The sequence below is a fragment of the Mauremys reevesii genome, linkage group 1 (assembly GCF_016161935.1).
Source record: "Mauremys reevesii isolate NIE-2019 linkage group 1, ASM1616193v1, whole genome shotgun sequence".
NCBI classification, from domain to species: domain Eukaryota; kingdom Metazoa; phylum Chordata; order Testudines; family Geoemydidae; genus Mauremys; species Mauremys reevesii.
Window position 1 is genome coordinate 329450664 of NC_052623.1, and position 18492 is coordinate 329469155.

An 18492-nucleotide genomic window follows, 5' to 3' on the forward strand; every position below is an offset into this window, starting at 1 on the left:
TAAGCTGCAGTCTTCCCCAGAAGATCAGCACCTCCATATTCGATATCAGGCAATGTCTAGCCTTTTATCTAGACAGGACTAACTGTTGCATGTTTTACCTCGCCTGTTCGTGTCATATGCATACTACATGAAGGGACAAGCGATCTCTGCACAGGACATCTCTAGATGGATAACATCCTGTATCAAGGCTGCATGAGAGATACCTTTCACTGCACGTCTTCGCAGATACGGGCTCACTCCACGAGTGCACAAGTGATGTAGATAGTGACATTTCCTTACTGGATGTTTGCATGGAAGCCACATGGTTGTCCATACGTATATTTATGGCTCATTATGCTATTACTGCATCTTCCAGACTGGATGCAGGTCTTGGAAGGGCAGTCCTGTGATCCTTATTGCAGTAGACTTTGAGCTCCACCTCCGGTTTGGTGTACTGTTCGAGTCACCTAAGTGGAATACTCATTTGCATCTACTTGAAGAAGAAACGGTTACTTACCGTAACTGTGGTTCTTTGAGATGTGATGCAGACATGCATTTCCTGACTCACCCTCCATCCCCTCTTGCTTGGAGTCTCATCTCATGGGTTTTCAGTGTGAAGGAATTTGGGGGAGGGAATTGGGGTGGCTCCGCCTCATATACCTGGGGGAGGGAGGCACACGCACTGCCCCTTTACGGGTACTGCTAGGCAAAAGTCTTTGTCTCTGACAGACTGGGTGTGCAGACACCTAAGTGTAATACATGTCTGCATCACATCTCGAAGAACCACAGTTACAGTAAGTAACCATTTCTAGTTTCTCCCCCCGCATTTTTATTGAATATAAAAGCGTTATGATTTAAAATGACCCAAACACTACAGTGAAAGTTACCATACAGAGGATCAGACTACCAATCATTAACTTTTATACACAAAATTAAATACAAATGATAGAAAAGGTAATAAAAATAGAGAAGACTGAGGGAAAGAATATAGAGAAGAAAGGAAAGAGGGAAGGAGGAGTCATAGCATGACTCACCAAGATATTCCTCTATATCTATAAAGTCTACCCATATATCAATGAACTTATCATCATTTTTATTATGGTTGGAGATCCTTTCCATCACTGCCATACCGGTATGCCAGTCATTGGACTGGATTTTGATTTCCAGTACTAAAAAACATAGTCTTTTAGCCAAAAGTTGTTGTATCACAAACTTTTAGCCTTTTAAGTTCTATATTTAGAAAAGGAAAGCATTAAGGAGGATAGTTTAAAATACAATCCCTTAGGCACTTTTGAAAATTTCCTCTGTAAAGTTTAACATGGATAAAAGACTCTGCTTTTCCTGTCCCTCTGTTCCACTTCCACATGTTAGTGTGAGCTATATGCATCCTATCACAAGCATGATATATTTTTAAACTCTACTACTAATACCAGTCATCACTGCATCAGAATACTAATATATTTCTTTTGAGGAAGCCCAGAAAAATAAAACCGGGACTTTGTAGGCAAAGCCATTTTGGAGAGAGGAACCAAAATATTGAATAATTTTTATGATGGCAACAGAAAAAAGATTTCAACACCACATATTTTTAAACTCCTTTTTGACTTCCCAGAAAAATTCTACTCTAGGATAAAATGAGGCCTGTTAAGTTTAGGGGAATTGTGTTTTTGGAGAAGTTATGGAGTGGATGTTTGAAAATAGGTTTCAGATAGCTCCAAAATAAAGAGGTGAATTTACAGGTGGGCTGAAGTGCTGTTTTCATGTTTATAAGCCAGTTGGGCGGATACATCTATACACCTGTATAAAGGGAAACTGACCCTCTGAAAATGTAGTCTAGTATATGTTGTAAATAACACCCAGCAATCCTCATAGTGAGTTCACACCCTCCCTGAAAACATGAGGGAGTAGCAGTGACCAAATATAGTAGCTCCTAATGCGCGTAAGACCTATCCCAATATTTTGTTCAAAGTCTTCCTTAAGAAAGAGCCAGATATCCCTGTGTGTAGTCTTTATTATTCCTGAATATCTCATTTGATCTCTCTAACTTGATAGAACATTAGATTTTTAATTGGAACTTCCTTGATTTGGCTGAGAGAGAAATCTGAACTGTCTGACTAAAAGAAATAAGATTTAAAAAAACGGCAAAAATAGTTGTCTTACAGTAATTCAGTAGATAATTGAGATACAGTGAAGGTCTGATCTTTAGAAGAAAGTGTGATAGTTATCAAGCTGACTGCACTTCTGACCCTTTTCGGTTCCCACTTCATACATGACTGCCACAAATATTTGTTTAGCTATTTAGTTAGGTTTGAAAGGATTTTTTTTCTATCTATGTCTAAGATATCTACTCATTAGATACTTCAGCATAAAAATTGTCACTGCTACCACTTCTCTCCATAACAGCCAGGCCCCAAGATGCCAATTATTAAGAAATTATTTAAAACGAGCAATAGCTCTAGATGGAAACTCTTCACTAAAGCACAATTTTTTGTACGTTGATATTCTGGTATTCACTTCCAGTTTGAGTCAAAGTCAGGAATTTCTTGGTCTCTATTATATTGGCCATGGGGATTATCCTCAGAAAGGATAGATATCTGTTTCATCCAGGCAATATTGAATTTGTACTTGCTGTTAGTTGAGAGCAGGATAATATTATCTTTATATCAGTCCTACATTAATTCTAAACCAATTCTACAGCGCTATAGATCCAATCTAGAGTTGGGGCAGGAATTTGTCAAGGGTCTGATTGGGTATAGAATATACCTAAGGAGGTGAGAAACTGGCAACTGCCTTCTCTGTTGAGGTATAATGCAGCTCAATAATATACAACTGAGAAACTGTATCTTTCTTTTACTTTTAAAACAAGATGTTTTGGCATAGAGAGCAAGTATTGAACAGAAGCTAACATATATTTATAGGACTGTGACTCCAGTACTGGAGCAAAAATAGGGTTCTCTCAAAGACTAAATGTCACTTGTGGATTTTCTACATAGAAGTTTCTCTTAACTGCTTATTCTTCTACTCTGTGCCAAGAGTTTGATCAATTTGATAGTGCAGCAGTTCAGTGATAACAGAATTGAAATATTTAAGTAATCAACAAATAACATGAAAAAGTATATTAGTATAATAGCCTGTATGCTTTGAATGATGATGAGGACAAATTCTATTCTGATTTGTACTGTGAGTGCCTATTCCCAATACTGGTCTGTTTCATACAGATGGTGCAGAATGTGCAATAGGAGTATTCTGCATGAGAAATGGATGCAAAATAGAAATAGGTGCTGCACGTCAGAGTATACGCTGAACAAACTAGAGAGTAATTGTACTAATCCACTTGTTTTCATATATTACTTTCTAATGCTTGTATGTGTATGTTGGGGACTTAATACACAATTTTCTGAAGGTTTGACTAGGCTCATTCTCATAGTGCATCCCATTAGAAGTTTTTTTTAATTAACTTTCTGTGCCCTTTTAAGACTTTTAAGGGAGTGCGTTTTGTTAATATTTATGCACAGACCAGATATTATTTACCATCATGTAATGCTTTGTTTCTGGTGTTACTCTTGGTTACAGACTTTGAGTCTATCTGTCCTGAGCTTTAACTATACTTGCTACTCCAGCTAAACTGGATTAATTTTGCAAAACAAACTCTTCTGAAGACATGTAAAACTACTTGTTGTCAGATTGTAGGATTGTAATCTTGATATATCCAACTTTTTTTTTTTTTAATGCTTTTGTGTAACAAGACAATTTAAGATTTCAGGATTCGGCCACTTTAGGAAGGATAAGTCACTTCAGTTAGTATGTAAGCCTTTGTACTTTTGAGACTTGAACCTCCAATTGTCTACCATTTTATAAACATACTGTAAGGTTTTAAAATGTATAAATGTTCAGTTCAGGATTCAAAGTATATCTTTTGATAGTAATTGTGTGTGATGTAGCATATTAAGTAAAGTTGATAAAATTAATAGAAAAAAACATTAAGTGGAATTATATTGCATATTAAAGGAATACAAATATCATACTTATATCAGAAACTGCATATGTTAACTTACAAATTGTTTATAAACACAGCAACTAAAAAAGAGGGGAGGAATTTTTAATTTGTTTAATTTTGTATTTGAGGGCTCTGTGTACAGTCTGTTTCAGTGTTTTACTTGTATAGTTAGTTTCCATGACTGTTTGTGTCTGTGTTCACAAAGCAACAAGGGAAAGAAAAAGCACATTTGAAAAACAGGAGAAAATTGTTGTAAAGTTACAGAATGAGGCAGGGGGTCTCCTGTAGTTCCTGCAGCTACACCTCTACTCTGATATAACGCGACCCGATATAACACAAATTTGGATATAATGAGGTAAAGCAGTGCTCCGAGGGGGCAGGGCTGCGCACTCTGGTGGATCAAAGCAAGTTCGATATAATGCGGTTTCACCTATAACGTGGTAAGATTTTTTTTTTTTGGTTCCTGAGGACAGTGTTATATCGAGGTAGAGGTGTATCTTGTTTTTTGTTTTAAATATAATGTTTTAAGTTGACTGTGTCCCTTTTTTATAAATCATAAAGGTGAATAGGGAGAACAAAGTGGTGATCGTAAGTGGTGGCTGTGCTAATTGGAACATTTAATGTGTTTATTGACTGTTAGCATGCATTCTAACTTGTGTTTTCTGGCAGTATTGTTTGTGTTGGTGGGGACGGAATGTTCAGTGAAGTGATGCATGGTCTAATTGGAAGAATACAGAAGGATTCTGGCATAGATCAAAATAATCCCAAAGCACCATTAGTCCAGTGCAATATAAGGATTGGCATAATCCCTGCTGGTAAGAACAAAAAAGGGTTAACTTTAAGTTTACTTTATTTATTAATGTAGTAACTTTTTGTAGTTAGGCCTGCCTGTAGAATAAAATATAAACTGTAATGCTCCCTAAAACTATTGGTGGACCAGCATAAATAGTGATGGCTGCAATGTCCTTGTTTGTGGGAGAGGGAATTTACATGAAGGGGAGGAAGCAAAAATTAAAGTATATGATAAAATTATTTAACTGCTTTCTTGTTTTGTGTTCTGGGGCTTACATATGCTAATACAAATGTTATAAAAAAAGGAATGGTGAGGGGAAATTATAAATTTGCACTAACACACACTAACTGAAATCATTATCAGTTGAAACCCATTGAGTAGAGGCTATACTCTTTTTATTCTATACAGTGAAAGGATCCCAATATTTTATATCTGTTTTCATTATTGGCCAACTGTGCAAGTGTTGAAATCCCTTTTGTAGGATTGAAACACAGCCTCTCCTTCTCCCTCAATGCTTCTGTCACAAGAAGCACAGAACCACTGGGGAGCTGGTCCACAGATTCCAAAGACAGGTCCATATTATGTTCTTCTTGATGCTCTGTAATCACAAGGCCTGCAGAAGCCCTGCTGCTAGCTTCTTTCTATATCTCAGTGAGGTGCTGGTCCATTCCAATTCACTATGATAGCCACCCTTTTTGGGCTAGTTCTGACCACTGCTAGTGAGAAGCATTGTTCAAAACTTTTCCCCAAGTGAAGTCCTTTGACAAAGTAGATTTAACTGCAAAAACTAATCTAAAGAGTGTCTTTGGCTCTTGAAAATTAATGACCCATGTAGCCAAAAAAGAAGATCCCTAAGGCTCCATTCAAAATGTGGTCTGGGCTAGAGGGAGGGCTCCCCCTTCCAATAGTGGAGTTAATAGTAGTAATACTCAGGTATCTCCAGAACCACAGATGAGTGTGGGCATACAGTTGTTCAGGTAAGGCACAGAATTATTCTGTGTGTTGACAGTCACATGACTGCCTTTGAGTAAATGACTAAAATTTGAAATTAGTAGTGATAAGAGACACAACACTGAGTGTACTGATGATAAAAAATGAAAAATTCTGAAATTTAGTATTTTTAGTGCACATATATTTTCCCCATTTACTATTTTAATTGTTAAATGTACCCAACTCTCACTCCTGTTCATTTAGTCTTATAGTCTAGTCAGTAAAACAAAGGTACTGTATATCAGATGTGTTTTATATAAATCACTCTTCTGAGAGATTTGCATGTGCTTCTCATTAATATTAATGAAGAAACACACTTGAATCCGTTTGCAACTCAATTAAACCTATAGGAACAAAATCAGAATTGCTTTCTCACTTCTTCACTCTTTCTGCTTGGGCAAAATTTCCATTGACTTCAGTAAAGGTTTTTTTGTCTGAGTAAAGTGTTCTGTGTTTTGAGATGAGCATATGTCATTCTTCTATTTATGGTGTTAGTGACCTAAAGAAGGTGCAGGAAAAAAGCATAACTCTAATGTTTAGGTTATGGCACAGTTAGACTTTGGGAAGAGGAATAGGTTAAAAGGGAGTTGAAATGCTTTTGCTTTTGTAGTGTATCAGTTTGTCACCATCTGACATTTGTTAAATGTACATATTTGGGGTTAGTTTTTTCTGTCTGTTTTAAAAACAATATCTTCACTGATGTTAAAACAGTATTAAACTTTTTAATTTCTTGTACAATCCTTTATAGTCTGTTTGTTATAAATGGGTTGTTTGCTTTTTGCATTCATTTTGTCCACTGTACAGCCGTTTGCTGTATGTGAATTTACATTGTATTCTTGTCTTGTATTTTGCGAGGTTTTATATTAAACACGTTCTGTTAATAGAGTCATAATTTTACTTTTTGGCTCTGAATAGTGATTTTAAAAAATATATTTAATGAACATGATTAAGAAAGTTAACCTCTAAATTATGTTACACGCTCTTCTGGAGAACAAACTTAAAATATAAATCCATATATGTATATATAAAAAATAGTTGGTTAAGTATGCGTGCTTTTTTTTTGTTTTGGTTTTTTAATGTTAGAAATAAGAGGGGGAAAGGCAAGGAGTCTTTTTTTCTTAATGTTTTATTACTAAATAAAGATGGGAAATTGGTAAAGGGGTACATATGTATAGTGTGTACATTCATATTTTCAGTAATTTATATCAATCTGTGCACTGTACAAGTCTTAAGGCTCAATTTCAGGTCCTCTTAAATCATAGGGACTGGATGGCCACGTGTGAAACAGTCACTGACATACTTGAGGAAAAGTTGCAAGAATTCTCCCCTAACCCCTAGCGAACCCACTCACAGCGGTAGTCCTGGTGCTCACCTGAGTGCAATGTCTGTTAGGTTAGAGTTTCTGTAGTGCTGTCTTCCACTGGTGGGACAAAAATATTATACATTATCATATTGGGAATGGAAATCTGTTTCTGCAATTTACAGAGTGCATGTAGCTATTCATTTTTACTTTTACATATTAGTAGACAAAAGTATTGAATACTCAACAGTTCTCAATTTAATTAACTCAAAAGCATTATCTGTCCAAGGGTGTTTTGGGGGCAAGTGAGGGGAGAATTAAAATGTTAAAAGTGGCAGGCAAAGGCAAACTGTCTAGCATCTGCTACTTTTTGAGGGGCCATGAGACTATGGAGAGGTGGGAGAAATGCAACAAAGTTCTAAGCAAACAGCTTTTGGGGCAGCTAAGCAGTACCATCTACCTCTGGAGGAATAGAGCTTTGTCTCTGTAGCCTGCAACATGTCACAAGTGCCACATGGACGATGCAGGAGCAATGTGTCGAGATCAGGGGAAAGAGAAATTTCCACTCCCCACCCCCTTCGAGTACATGGGGCAGCAGGTCAAATGAAATGTTCTGGTGGGGTGGATATGGCCCTCAGACCACAGTTGGCCATTCTTTATTTTGGATCCGGGGTTGATGGCGGGAGGTGGGATGGGCCCTGAGATGGAGACACTGCAAGTGCTCTGAGAGCACATTGATTAATCTGGGCCTGTTCACCCACCCATAGTTTTCAAAGTAGACTGCTAAGTTGATTCATTTGTGAAAAGCCAATCTGAATACTAAGTACCAGGCAGGTTGTATTTAGAGGTGAGCCCAAAAGGGACTGCAGCATGAAAACGTTTGGAAACTGCTGTGTTTAGTGTATTAACTTGTGTATAGTGTATTCTGTGTTTCCCTTGTACTGTGGGACAAAAGGGAAATTTTATAATATAGTCTGTCATACTATGGTAACTTTGCAATTAATAGTACGTAGGGCTGTCGATTAATCGCAGTTAACTCACGTGATTAACTCAAATTAATTGCGATTAAAAATTAGTAGCGATTAATTGCAGTTTTAATTACACTGTTAAACAATAGAATAGCAATTGAAATTTGTTACATTTTTGGATGTTTTTCTACATTTTCAAATATATTGATTTCACTTACAACACAGAATACAAAGTGTACAGTGCTCACTTTATATTATTTTGATTACAAATATTTGTAATGTAAAAATGAAAAAATGATATTTTTCAATTCACCTCATAAGTACTGTAGTGCAATCTCTTTATTGTGAAAGTGCAATTTACAAATGTAGACTTTTTTGTTAGACAACTGCACTCAAAAACAAAACAATGTAAAACTTTAGAGCTTACAAGTCCACTCAATCCTACTTCTATATAATACAAAGTGAGCACTGTACACTTTGTATTGTGTTCTGTAACTGAAATCAATATATTTGAAAATGTAGACAACAGCCAAAAATATTTAAATTGTATACTATTGTTTTTTAATCACTTGACACCCAATAGTAAGAGAGTGTGTGCAATTAAAGTTTTGTTAGAAATTCAGAATATACCCCAGAGTTGAAACAAACCGTTTAAGAGCAGATAAAAGTAAGATGATGCATTTGTAGCAGGAACCTTTATTCTTTTGTTCTTAGTTTCAACAGAATTTCAACAGAGTTAAAATAAGTGTTCTCACTACTAACAAACCTTTTATTTTCCCTTCCTTCCTTCTTAAAGCTTTCATTTAAAATGTCCCATTCCAACTTAAACGCGTGTTGCTTTTAAAAAAGTTTTTTCTTTCACATCAAATTCAAGCTTCTTGCCATCAAAACTCCTCAGAACTTTTTACCTATAACTTTGCCCATCACTCTTCTACCTTGTGACCACATTTTTTTTTCTTCTTCTTCACCTATACAGGATATGCCCCTGTGTATGCGCATAGAAAACAGCAGAAAGTGCTGTGATGATAGCAGGATACCCTTAAGGAGGAAGTCAGTAAGGAAAATGTAGTAGGAAGGAGGGTAAAATGTTCAAGAATCTGGGGATAGTGTAATAGAGAGAACCAATGAAGCAAGGAAGGAAAAAGCTATTCGAGAAGCCTGTCTGGGGGGGGGGGGGGAAACGCGATGACTCTGCTAGTATGAAGGTCAACTAAGGTAGAATTACGCTTCTTATGTGGGCCATATTTCACGTTTTAAACCAATATTTAAAACCGAATAATAGTTCTGTGTAAAGATAGTTTGAGACCAGTTCAGATTCATTAGAAGTAAAATAGGGAGAGCCCTATTTGGCAATGGTAGCTGTACCTTTGACCTTTAGTACGTACTATCAAGGTGACCACTTTTTTTTCAGATAGGCGTCTCGGACTGCTCTTCTCTCTTGCTTTGTTGGTTTCCTCTCTTACGCTGTCCCCAGCTTTCTTATACACTTCACCCTGCTTCCTATTACCTTTTTCCTTACTGACTTTCTTCTTTTGGGGTATCCTGTGTCTCTCAATGCACTTTCTTCCATTTTCTTCTCCATTCAACTGCCGCTTACAAATCCAGGGAATTCTTATGGTTTAGAATACCTTCCCTCCTTCTGTTACAGGCATACCCTCAAATATTATTTAGATAGAATACGGTCAATTTCTACTGCTATGTATGCCCTGTTAAATTAGGAAATATCTCTATGTTGTGTATGCAAAGACTGATCACATAATCCAGATAAAGTGATAGCTCAGCATTCAGAATGGCATGCGCTTCACCAGGCTTAATTCATGCCTGCAAATTCCAAAGTCATTTGTATATTCATTAACTGTCAACTTACTGCATGGATGTAGACAAGATAATAGCATCACATAAACTCAGCCACTTGGGCCTCTCGAAGAATTTTTAGTGTGTCCACTAACAGAAACCAAACCTACTTTCAAAATGTTATGCAATACTGTATTGTGAACGGCGATGTTTATTATATGGTGAACAGTGAATCTATTGGCAGTTTACCCATACAACAACTGATCAAGTGGTCATTAGTATATTTCTTTAGCATGTCCCCTGTTGGCTAAGACATCACCAGTCCTTTGTATTATTTAACTTCAGTATACAATTAATGAACTTAAAGACTTGTGCAGTTACTGCCATCAGTGAAACTATCCAGATTGCTACTAGGCTGCTAAATTTACATATTGTCCTACAGCTCGGCTCACATGAATCAGTTGATTTTTGTCTCATAATGCCCTATTTCACTGTCTTAGGAGTGTTCCAGCACTAGTAACAACTTGTCAAAATACTTTTATATTGCCATGCAGTAACAATGGATCAACCGGTCTGTAAAACTTCTCTTGAAACACGGGTTTGCCTTCTGCGAGTGTCATCAAATGGACTGGAAGAAAGCAAACATAGCACTACTTTGGTGTGTCACTGTGTTCCAAGAGAAGTAGAATGAGTTCTTCTATGCCATCAGAAAATGGTTTCCAAAGAATACATCCAATCTCACTTATCAACTCTTTAGATTGAAGAGTAATTTAAAAAGGTGGGTGGTGACCACTATCTGTCTTAAAACACTTGTGTAGGTGCATGAAAGGTAAAATGCTTAGCTTCTTTCTTTAGTTGTATCGAATTCTGTTTAATGCAGTGTTATCTTGTGGTGTCTCTTTACCTCAGACTGGTAAATCTTTTTCTCATCCATTTTCCCCTTGGATGTGCAGTATGAACTCCATTCACATTCTAAATCTATGAATTGTATGTCATGACTAGTTCTTCCATATAGATACTTTACAGTCAAGATAATTTTCCCTTTGAATTATTGTACAAATAATTGGAAAAATTCAGGAAAACAATAATTGTATAGAATCAAGGACTTGGGCAGCTGTTTTGGGTATATGAGTTGGCAACTTCTGTTCAAGAATGAATGTAATTAATATTAACGCAAACCGGTCGTGCCAAATCATTCCCTCATTCTGCGATCTTTCCATAGCCAAAACTCCCAGTGACTGTTTAGAGTCAGAGCACCCAATGACTTCAGACTTGGTCTTTAACCATATACAGTATACTCTGTTATCTGAGCCTTCCACATTATTGCAGTCTCTTCCTTGTCCTGTGTGCATTTCATGATGTGGGACAAGGAAGGGACTCAGATAATGAGGCAGTTTAGCTAATAGACTAGAGCTTCCCTCGCCAGGACTGCACCATGGAGGATGGGGCCTTTTCTCCCTGCTGTTGTGGGGCTTGTACACCAGCACAGGGATCCCTCTGCAACCCCCTGTCACGGGAGTGATTTGAATAGTGTCATGACAGTAGAGCTATAGAAGAGTCACTGTGCTGCTGCCCCCCAATCCCTGCAGATGGAAGGTGCAGGAGCAAGGCTGTGGTGTTGAGGGGGCAGAGCAGGGTCCTGTGGGGAGGGTGCCTCTTTTCTGCCCCATACCTTGCCCCTACAGGGAGCCGTGCAGCAAGCTGCCTGTACCCCTGCTGTCATAGGAGTGAGTGAATGGGGAAGAGTAGAGACCTGCATCTGAGGCTGCCAGGAGAAGAGTGAGAGAGAGAACAAGCCCCTGGTCCCATGGGAGGCTACCCTCCTGCTGAATGGATCCTGCCCTCTCAATTATCTGAACTCCTAATTACCCAAATAAAATCTGTGTTGTACGTGCTATTTGGATAAGCAGTGGTATATTGTGCCATGTGAGCCTTGGATCATCGAAGTCCTACACCTATAAAATTGCTGTGGAGCACCTTTTTCATACAGGTGGCCAATTGTAGCACCCTGATCCAACCATAACCACCAGTAACTGGTTGGGGCTAGGCACATGTGGTGAGCAGTTATTCCCTCTCAAGACAGTTTACATATATTATTAGCACTGCTAGATCCACCCTATGCAGCTATTTGCCTCAGGACAGATTGTCAGAACATAGGGCAAATACCCCCAAATTCACCAAGCCAGTAATAAGCCTGAACCACTACACTAGTATCACCATGAAATACAGGCCCCTGTTTATCACCCAGGCAAACTGGACTTTATGCCATAAGATTATTAAAATAAAAAACACCTCATATTATGTTCTTCCCGTTCCAAAGGACCAGTCAGTTACTCAAGGTCATCGGATACTTTTATTTTACCCAAAAAATGGTGTTAGCCGATCCTTAGTAAACTAACTAAAGATTTATTAATTTAAAAAAGAAGAGCGTTAAGAAATTAAAGAAAATAATATACATTACAGGTGAATTAGAGCTTGTAGTCCAAATGAGAGCATAGATGTACAGTCTTTACATAAGTCCTCAGGGCTTCCCGAAAATGAGTTGTGGGGATCTCTGTCTGTATGCTCAGGCCTCCCCCCACTGCTTGGCCAGAGTTCAGGCAGTCCAGAAATGAATCAGAGAGCAGGGTCATTCCTATGGTCCAGTATTTGTAGTTGGAAGCAGCTCATTGAGGGTTACTGGCACAGCATAGGTAATGCAGACAGTTTGAGTCTCCAAAGCCAAGGACCCTTGGTTTGAAGTTAACTACCTACTTTCCATGCATACACAAATAATTCAGTTATACTGGCCATTCATTAAAACATGGACAGATAAATGAAGACAATACAGGAAATATTCTTTAGTTCCATGCAGTGTATACACATCTTTGATCTTAAGGCTAAATAAGTACAGGATATAGACAGATGTAAGCATACAAACACTGTTTTCCTTGATTTTTTTTTTGTCAACACAAATGAAGGAGCTGGTGTCTGCTATCCCATTTAACATCCCTTTGATACTCACACAATTGAATTAGCCCAGTTGCATTGCAGTGCTGCTTGACATGCCTTTAAAGGTTACACACAGGTGAACTGGCCTGTTAATTCTAATCTGAGCTGGTTTATCAGCATCACAATACCCTCTTCAGATGCAAGGTATTCACCCACGAACAGCTCATGCTGCAGTTTACAGATCCAGACTAACACGGCTACCCCTCTGATACTTAATACCCTCTTGGAATGATGTGAAGAATTATTAAAGGAGTGGGATATCCGTTTGCTGTATCATGTTTTGTTTCTCTGTGATGGTTATACTCTAGTACCTGAGCATTAAATTAGTAATGCTTCACACTGCTGTTTACTGTTCAGACCTTGTGTGATTGACTGACTGTTGGGAGTTGCATCTGCTTAGACCAGGGCTGAATATGGAACTAAGTGTATGGCTACACTTGAGATTTGCAGCGCTGGTGGAGGCTTTCCAGCGCTGCAATTAGTAAGTGTCCACACCTGCAGGACACATCCAGCGCTGCAACTCCCTGGCTGCAGCGCTGGCCGTACACCTGGGTCTGCATGGGGAATAAGCATTGCAGCGCTGGTGATCCAGCGCTGCTCATCAAGTGTGGACACACAACAGCGCTGTGCTTTTAACTAAATTACTCTCTTTGTTTTGTTATGCAGTCTCTCTTTGTTTTGTTGTGAACTCGGAGCTCCGGCTCGCTACCGGAGCTGCTTATCTAAAAAACCAACACAGCTCCTGTTTGCTGTGATCAATTAAATGAGATAACCCCTGTGAATGAGGCAGGTAGGGAGTGAGTGTTTGCTTGACAGAGAAGATGCAGGCTGTTTGCAATTAAGAGTTAAGACTAAGGGGTCGGAAACATTTTCTGATTTTTTCAAGGCAGGAAGCTAACACACAGTGTTGGCTCCAAAAATCCCCCCCCCCCCTCTCTCTCTCCCCATGCTCCCTGTCACACTACACCCCACCCCACCCCCCTCTTTTGAAAAGCACGTTGCTGCCACTTGAACGCTGGGATAGCTGCCCATAATGCATCACTCCCAACAGCGCTGCAAATGCTGCAAATGTGGACACACACCAGCGCTGTTCCTACACAGCTGGATGACCAGCGCTGCAACTCGTAAGTGTAGCCATACCCTAAGTTTCTATTCAGCTACTGCAAAATCCCTGACCTAGATGAAGGCACAAAGGCTAAGTGACAAACAAGGCATTCACACCTGAATGCACAGATCCTATTCAGATCTTCAAGTGGTTATGATATTAACTAAGAGGATAACTAGAGGGTCATCTGCTTTCTTCCCTAACTAAGCCAAGATATGACAGAGTTCATACATGCATCAGGGCATTCCACAGACTGCAGGCAAAATGAAATGGAAAGATTTGGTGTAACATTTCAACATGCCCGTCTATGAACAGCTATTGCTACCCCAAATTTGGCTCCTTACCATGTCATCCATCATATTTGTCACCACCCCAAAAGAGAAATTGGAGTCCTGTGTGCTGTGCAGAACCACTTGCTCATGACAGTGTGTCCTGAACTTTGTGCTGGTCTCACAGAAAAGTCCCTCCATCACACTTACTGTTTCCTTTGGAGTGTGATTCCATTATGTATGTTTGCCTCCTGCTGCTGTCAGGGCCTTACTCATTAAAACCTCTTGATCACTGTGGTTGGCATCTGCAAAATGTTCATATGAGCTGGAGCAGCCTCCTCTCTCGTGTCTTTAAGTGGAAGCCGCCTGGACAGTGAGACAGAGGGAAGGATTTTCCATGCCCCCGTCTACCAGCATATATGCCCTGATTTCCTCTGAAGTGAGAAAAAGAATGGAGAGTAAATTTGAAATCAGTGAATCATTCATCCTTTGGCATGTTTCTTAGAGTCTGAATTGGCCTTGTAAAAATGAAGTAGTCTGACTTGGTCTCTGTCCATATGTCTTTGGTGTATCTGAAAACAGGCAGGTGGACAAAGGAGTTTTTCAAGGCTTATGCTGTCAATTTTGGAGGAAGGGCGAGGAGCAGGGCCCACAGACCCTTAGCAAATCTCACCTAGATGGCTCCTGGCATGATCATTTCTTTGACTTGACTAATTTAACCTTCCTTGACCTTCCTCCACACATATTCCTAATCCTTTTTTGGGCTCCCATAGGCAAGTTTCCTCCTGCTCAGTCTGCATTAAAAGCTGGTTCTTCACCTGAAGGCAGATAATCACAGTATTTTATAATCTAAAATCGGATGTATGTTATACGTCCTTTATATTATGGTTTTAAATTAATCCTGTGAAATACTTCAAACAGCATAAAATAGATTTCCCTGATTGAATAGATCTTTTTATGCTTTTATCTTCTAATGTTAAATGTGTTTGGTATGTTAAATATCTATACATGTACATAAGAAAGGCCAAAAATTAAAGGGATGCTGTCACATAAAAAAATCATTTTGAATAAAACTTCCATATCTGTGCTGCAGCGAACACCTCTAGTTATTAAAGATGAAAAAATCAAACATACTCCTCACTGTGTGTGCTGGGTTTCTTTGCATTAATGAGAAGACTGAAAATAAACTTAAGTCAATTTCATTTCTTTACACTTTTCTTTTCTAGTCAACTTCACTTGCAGGCTTACATGTGTTTGTACAATACTGAAGTGTTTGAATTTTAAACACGACCAGGACTTACTTTTTTAAAAAAACTGGTCCTATTGGAATCTTAAAAATGCATGAAAACAAATCTCTTGGGCTTAGATTTTGTAAGCATTTGTTTTTACAAAAGCTAAATATTTAGCAAAATTTCACTATATCGCTTCAAAATAGCAAAACCCATTTACACAAATTATTCTCTTCCTCCCCTTTTTGTTCCTCCCCACCCCCTCCCGCCAGCCTCTGTAGAGACAAAAGTTGATTAAAATTATTTGCTCTGCTATAAAGAGCAAAATTTAGTTTTAACAACTGTAATGGTTCTCAGGGTATCCAGAACTGAGAGTCACTGTGTTACCCACTGCCTTGAGTATGAGAGTGTCTTGCCTCTCCTTGGCTGGGTGTCAGTTCCCTAATCCCACCATCTTTTCAGCCACTCAAGCACTTTCCTTCAGGCTATGCCAGCCCTGACTTCACTTTACAGACTAACAATAGGTGCACCCCTTGTCCTTTTGAATTGTTTCCCTGTGATATCCAGCCCCTGACACTGGCTACTAACAGAAATTCCAGATCCTCTGCCCTGCAGAGGAGCAGTTTACCAGTTTTATCTTAATCCACTGCCCCTGGTTAACACACAGCATTTGTAAGGTTTATTTAAGAATAAAGATTCTGCTAGAAGCAAGAGAGAGTGATGCAAACAAATTACAATACAAAATAATAAAACGTGAACCTGAGCCTACACTTAATAGTTACCTTCATTATCTAAAAAGTAGATGTCTGTCCCGTTTCCCCCGTCTCCCCCAAGTTCAGTCTGTGGCTGGCTTCACATGAACCAAGATCCAGTTTTTCATGAGAATACCTTCTCTAGGTGTCTCCACAGCAAAAGGATTCAGGGAACCTTCCTTTCCTCTGTGTTCATTTTATTTGTATTTATAGACAGGGTGAACCCCTGTCTTGCTATTAATGTTCCTTTTTTACCTTCAAGAGGTTTTGATTGTTTGCCGTTGCCTCTGATTGTTTTCCATTGTAAGTCTTGGGGTTTAACAAGGCCAAACAATTGAGCCTTGTATTGTATCACCAGCAAAATAGGCAAGGTGGCAACTCCCTCCTGCTTGAATGGGCAATCAACAACACACATTATCCCCTGGTGCCTAATTTTTACTCCAAGTCCATAAAGCATGTTTTTAACATAAGTACATTATTCCTTAAATATTACTTGTACATAAACCTCACGATTATGAATCTTAACAAGTTGTGAGTTTTCTATGAATACCTTACATAGGTAAGTATCCTGTAAGATGTGTTTGGTATAGTGAGTTTGTCAGGTCTGAGGTGAGAGTTGTTTGCAAAGAACAGGGAGGAGCTTTTACCCATGAACCTCTGTCTCGTAACTTTTTTCCAATGTGTTGGGTTTATCACAAGCTGTTCCTCTTCCAAACAAAAGTATGTATTAATAATAAATATGCTACTTTAATACAAAGGCACAGGTATATCTAGTAGTTTTTAGAGTTTTTGTTGTATCTTTACTCCAGACAAACATTTGTGCAATCCAGATGCTTAGATAAAGTTACTGACAGAGTCTAGAAACTGGTAATTTTGTACTGTGGTAACAATTTTTTTTTTTAAGTGGGAAAGAAGGGATTTTTGTACAGAAAAAAATAAGATTGCAAGTATTTTCTGTAAGGACCTGATCAAATTCATGGGTGCAAATATAAGTAACCTAAATGTATTTAGTACATATTCAAGGTCTTTACACGGTCTTTTTGCCCCACATCCAACCTGCCCTTTCAAACAAAATTGAGGGTTGGGGGAGTAGGAGGATGATGCATGCAATAGTAGTTCATGTGTTAGGGTATGTCTACACTAAAAACTTAAGTTGACCTATATTAGATTGACTTACAGCCACCACAGCAATTACTGCAGTAGTGCATGTCCACACTATGCTCCTTGGATCGGTGGTGTGCGTCATCAGCAGGAGTGCTTCCACTGACCTAAGAGAGGCAGTGTGAGGAGCTGAGAGCCAGCTCCCTCCTGGTAGCCTGGCTGCCCCACAGGCTCCTGGGCTTTTGGCGAGCTGCCGTCTCGTCTCCCCTTTCCCCCCGGGAGTGGGGAGAAGCTGCCCAGGACTTCTCGCTTCCCTGCCGCGAGTGGGGAAAGCTGCCCGGGGCTTTTCATCTTCCCGTTCTCCACTGGGAGTGAGGGAAGCCACCTGGGGCTTCTGCCTCCCTGTTCTCTGCTGGGAGCAGGGGAAGCTGCCCAGGGCTTCTCACCCCCCAGAGAGCAGGCTCTGGGCCCCTGGGCTTCTCTCCCCGGCTCCCAGCCAGGAGCAGGGTCCATTCTCACCCAGTTCCCAGCTGGGAGTAGGGTCCAGCCAATCTGGCTCCTCGCCTCGGTTCCCAGCCAGGAGCATGGTCCAGCTGCCTGGGCTTCTTTCCCCATCTCCCAGCCAGGAGTGGGGTCTAGCTGCCCACAGCTCCCAGCCAGGAGCAGGATCCATTTTTGCCCCAGCTCCCGGCTGGAAGCAGGGTCCAGTCACCCAGCTCTCCAGTGATGCGGGGGGCAGCTGGGCTATAGCTGCCCAGCTTTCTTGTCAATTTCACAGCTCTGCTGGACAAGAGCGCTAACAGCCATGTAAGTAACACAGTGTTCACACAGACACGGCGTCACCCTAACTACACTGACATAAACCCAACGCCTCTCGTGGAAGTGGAATTATTATGTCGGTGTAGTAGGGCACTTACATCAACAGGACAAGGCTGTAGTGTAGACACTGACATAATTAGGTCAAGGTAAGCTGCCTTACGTCAACCTAACTCTGTAGTATAGATCAGGCCTTAGTGATGAAAAAGCAATACCTAAAGGTGCATCCCTATGTCCTAAGGAATTGTGCCCTAAGGCTGAGAATTGACTGGTATGGAGTGGGTTGCTTTATCTTTTTTTTTTTAATGAGGTTCCATTGAGCAGGAATTTCTGAACTTGGGGTGCAAAGTGGCAGTAGCTGCCACTCCTGTCCATAGGCTGAGATAAAGGCTGTGCCATTGTCCTTTC

The 18492-nt window shown here is 39.7% G+C and overlaps 1 protein-coding gene across 4 annotated transcripts in view; it reads left to right on the plus strand.

Annotated features, from left to right (window-relative positions):
• The window catches only part of CERK (ceramide kinase), a 79149-nt gene that overhangs the window by 37041 nt on the left and 23616 nt on the right, over positions 1-18492 (plus strand). For all 4 annotated transcript variants that reach the window (XM_039515299.1, XM_039515309.1, XM_039515329.1 and 1 more), the window contains exon 6: positions 4646-4791. In XM_039515299.1, the coding sequence (XP_039371233.1) occupies positions 4646-4791 (146 nt within the window). The remainder of the gene's footprint in view (positions 1-4645; positions 4792-18492) is intronic.